Genomic DNA, 4207 nt, shown 5'->3' on the forward strand with positions numbered 1-4207 from the left:
GGCTGCGATGATGGGCTCAAGTATAGCAGGGATTGTGGGGCTGGCGCGGGATCGGGCAGTGTTTCGTTCTGCTGTGCATGGGGTCGCTATGAGTCAGAAATGACTCGACAGCACTTAACAACAACAACAACAGACTGAATTACAGCACACTTATTTCTCCCCTACTAAGAGTCATTTGTACACGAAGTTTTGTATTTATTATTATGGAGTTGGTGGGTGGTGCAAACAGTTAAGACAGTTAATGTGCTCAGCTACTAACCTGCTAACAGAAAGGCTGGATTCAAACCAGAGAGGCCTCTGAAAGTAGACATGATATCTACTTTGGAAAAATAAGCTATTGAAAACCCTGTGGATCATAGTTCTACTTTGACACACACAGGATACCATGAGTCAGAAGTGACTCAGTGGCAACTGGTTTTTATGTATTACTGTATTATCAAGAGCTTGTTACATAGGTACTCAAAAAATGTTAGTGTAATGAATGAGAATCATTTACCATTAAGGCACCAACAATGTCATTAGTTAATAATGATAAACCTGTAATTAATCATCCAGGTTACATATTTATTATGTAATTAATTATCCAAAGAGTCAAGTCCAAATTCTTTCACATTGGGCATATATGCCCTTCTATAATTTGGATCCAGCCTACTTTCCTAATTTCCTGTCACATCATATCCTTCCTTTCATGTTTTCTACCCCCAAATGAACAGAATGCTCATTCATACACGTAAATACCCTGCTTGTTCTAAATTGCAGAAGTTTGCTCATAGTGGTTCCTTCATCTGGACTGTTCCGCCTCTCCAGATTCTAATGTCTAAATCTTACCGATTTTCCAGAGCCCAACTCAAATACCATTCCCTTCATGAAATCTTCACTAAACAATTCTGGCTAAATGTCATCCTTCCCTCTCTAAATTTCCACAGCACATCACTTATACCTCTCCTGGAATACTCATGCCTCTCCTTTATTTTAGTTATTGTATGTACAATGTTTCTCTTACTAATCCATAAATTTTACGAGACAAGATCTATGTGAATAATTTTGGTAAGCCTCACAAAGTACAGCAGAGTACCATGTACAGAGCAGATGGTAAAAACATTAAAAAGTAAATGTACAATGTTAGCAAGTTGTTAAATATTCTTAGGAAACCAGATAATGGATCAAGAATTCTATTTTAACAAGTTTATCTGTATTTTAAAATTATGTATTTACAAAGATTATTGAAAAGAATCTGTAAATGATGAGCAGGGGATAAACAAAAACACCCCACCACACCACCAGAGAACAATAAAAATGAGTCAATTCTTTTTTAAAAAGGTAATTTTAAAAAATGACTTACATGCACACACAAAAGGTTTCTCATCATTTTGGTACTTGGAAAAGGAATAATCTCTTGGCTTTTTAATTTTACTCTTGATTTCTTCAACATGATAGCCGTGAAATATCCTTCTTCATTACCTTCAAATGGTTGTAGAAAAGAATTTAGGCTGGGAAAGAAAATATGCTTAGGGTATTTTTAGTTTATCACAAGTTCCCTTCTAAAGTTTTTACAACAAATGTATACAGGTATTTAAATGGATCTAAACCTTTGAAGTAAATAAAGATGGTCAACTGACTCCATAGCTTACGTACCCCCTCTTCAAATTCAACTGAAAGAATGAAAGAAATATAAAAATAAGAATAAACTGACCTAAGTGACAAGTTACCAAATATCTATCAAACCAGAAAATTTGAGAAATTTCTCCAAGACAAGTTACAAGTGAGACTTGAACTGAAGCAAACCAACATGGATTTACTTCTACTCACTCTGGAAGCACCATAAAAATGTTAATAAATGAATAAAAATTTTTAAAAAGGTATAAAACTGCAAGAAAGGAAGAAGAGAACCAGAAAGTGGTAAATGAAAGCTTTCAACAACTATTCAGAAAACAGAAGGTAAACTGGGTAATGAAAACTGAGGAAATCACTTGGTACCTGTAGCAGAAGACAACCAACAGGAAGCTATCAGACTTGCTGCACAAAAGCCAGCAAATACTTAGCACTCCAACACAAAAGCACTACAAATGGTAGAAGTAAGGTGTTGGACAAACAACAGAGATGGCTAGTTTAAGGTCCAGGTGTGGTGCTAAACACCTCCTGGTCTCCACCCCAACCCCATATAGCTAGGGATCACTCCTCTACTCAATTGGAGATTAGAGGTACATAGAGAAATTGAATTTTAGAGACTCTAAACAGAGTCACTAGCTGCTTTTGTAAAGGGTATGTTTGTTGGTGGAGGGGATACATGGGGATGGGCTGAGATATGGAACTGAAAACAGGGGTTAAGTGAAAGTGTGTCTACTAAGAGAGGAAGGCTCATCTCCCCTCCTGGGATCTGCTTCCAGAAGGTAGGAAAACTAAGCTTAAGGTCCAGTATTCTGTCCAGCAGAAAGAACTTAGAGAAAGTGAATGGCCTCAGATTAAAGGCATGTGTACTGACATACTGACAATATACAATGAATAAGCAGTTTATTCCACAGTCAGTCCCTTGTAATGAGGTATATCCTAAGTAGCTCAGCTCAGGGATACGGAATTGTGATCAGCTTTTTAGTGCCTGGACCCCTACACATTTAAGTAACAAGCCTAACATAAAAAAGAGTCACCAAAACAAACAAACAAAAAAAGGAAATAAAAAATAATGCAGGGAGAGATTAAAACCTAAAACAAACAAAGCTTGACGTCTTCAAAAGGTAAGATATAGGTGGTCCCTGAGTTACAACGCATTGAACTACACATTTTTGTACATCTTATCCTTAGTGATATGTGTACTACATACAATGTTGCAGTGTGTAACTTACAGATGTTGTCATTCTTATGCCAACCCATAGAGACAAATGAAGATCAGATTTATAAAGATACTCACAACAAAATAACAATGAAAACTTAAAAAGAAAAAAAGGTATTTGATTTCTATCAGGACTGACTTATGATGGAGTCATAGAAACGGAACCCCATCACAAGTCAGGGACTACCAGTACTGTATCCATTAAAAAGAGCCATTCAGTAGAAAGAGACTTAAACAATTAAAATAATACCTAAAAGTCAAGACAGTTGCCAAGAAAGTAGGACAGTCAAAAAGATGAGAAAATAGCAGAAAAAACATGAAAATTAAAGGATCAATCAAGGAGTTTTAACATTTGAGAAAGAATTCCAGAAGGAGGGGTGAGATATAAAAGAAGGAAAAGAGGGAGGAAAGGAGGAACAGAGAGAAAGAAAGAAGAGAAAGGAAGAGAAGGGAGGAAAATGAGGAAGGAGAAAGGAGGGAAAAGAGACAGGGAGGGGAGATGCAATGGAAGGAAAGGAAAGGAAAGGGGAAGGAAGAAAGCAGGTAAGCTTGAAAAATGATAGTAGGTACACAAGCAAGCAGGAAGAAAGAATTTTCCAGAACTGAATGTTACAAGCCTCCAGACTGGAAATCCCTATGAAGTGCACAATAAATGGAGGCGGGGGGTAGGGTGGGGAGTCCTAAAGAACACTAGGGTTAAAAAGACAGCCCTCAAAGCTTTGGGGATGTGGGGGCTGGGGAGAGAAGAATTAGAATAGCATCAGACTTCCCATAATCAGTAGCCGAAACTAAGATACACTGAAATAATACCTTCAACAATGCGAGGGAAACGATCTTCTGCCTAGAAAGGTAAGCCCAGCCAACTATAAACCAAGTATGAAGGAAGAGCACAGGCATTTTAAGCATGCTAGGATTCAAAACTTCACCAACTATGCAACTATTTCTTTTATTGTGGTAAAATATTTTATCATTTTCAAGTGGCCTATCTAGCGGTATTAATCACACTTATAATGCTAGATGTGTGATTAGAGAATGTCCTTCAATAAAACAAAGAAGTAAACCAAAGAGGAAGAAAATATGAGAGTCAGAAAACAAGAAATCCAAAGTAGGAGAAAAGCAAAAAAATATTCCCAAGAGAATGCAGAAAATAAGTTCCATAAAGGAAGAAAGAGCAAGACAGACATTCTCCTTAACAATTTTGGTGCATTAAAGTCTTCCACTATGACTGTGGAGTCACCTATTTGGCTTTTCAACTCTTTTAAAGTCTGATTTATGTACTTTGGGGCTCTTTCATTGGGTCCACAGATATTTATTATGGTTACATCTTCATGTTCAATTGATCCTTTAATCATTATATAATGTCCTTCTTTGTCTCGTATG

At 36.9% G+C, this 4207-nt stretch overlaps 1 protein-coding gene across 1 annotated transcript in view; it reads right to left on the reverse strand.

Moving 5' to 3' along the window:
- The window catches only part of TDP2 (tyrosyl-DNA phosphodiesterase 2), a 19832-nt gene that overhangs the window by 8123 nt on the left and 7502 nt on the right, over positions 1 to 4207 (reverse strand). Inside the window, exon 5 of the mRNA XM_007949868.2 lies at positions 1343 to 1461. Coding sequence (XP_007948059.2) covers positions 1343 to 1461 — 119 coding nt within the window. The remainder of the gene's footprint in view (positions 1 to 1342; positions 1462 to 4207) is intronic.

The sequence above is a fragment of the Orycteropus afer genome, unplaced genomic scaffold, assembly GCF_000298275.1.
Source record: "Orycteropus afer afer isolate SDZICR_OR568_19922 unplaced genomic scaffold, OryAfe1.0 scaffold00255, whole genome shotgun sequence".
NCBI classification, from domain to species: Eukaryota; Metazoa; Chordata; class Mammalia; order Tubulidentata; family Orycteropodidae; genus Orycteropus; species Orycteropus afer.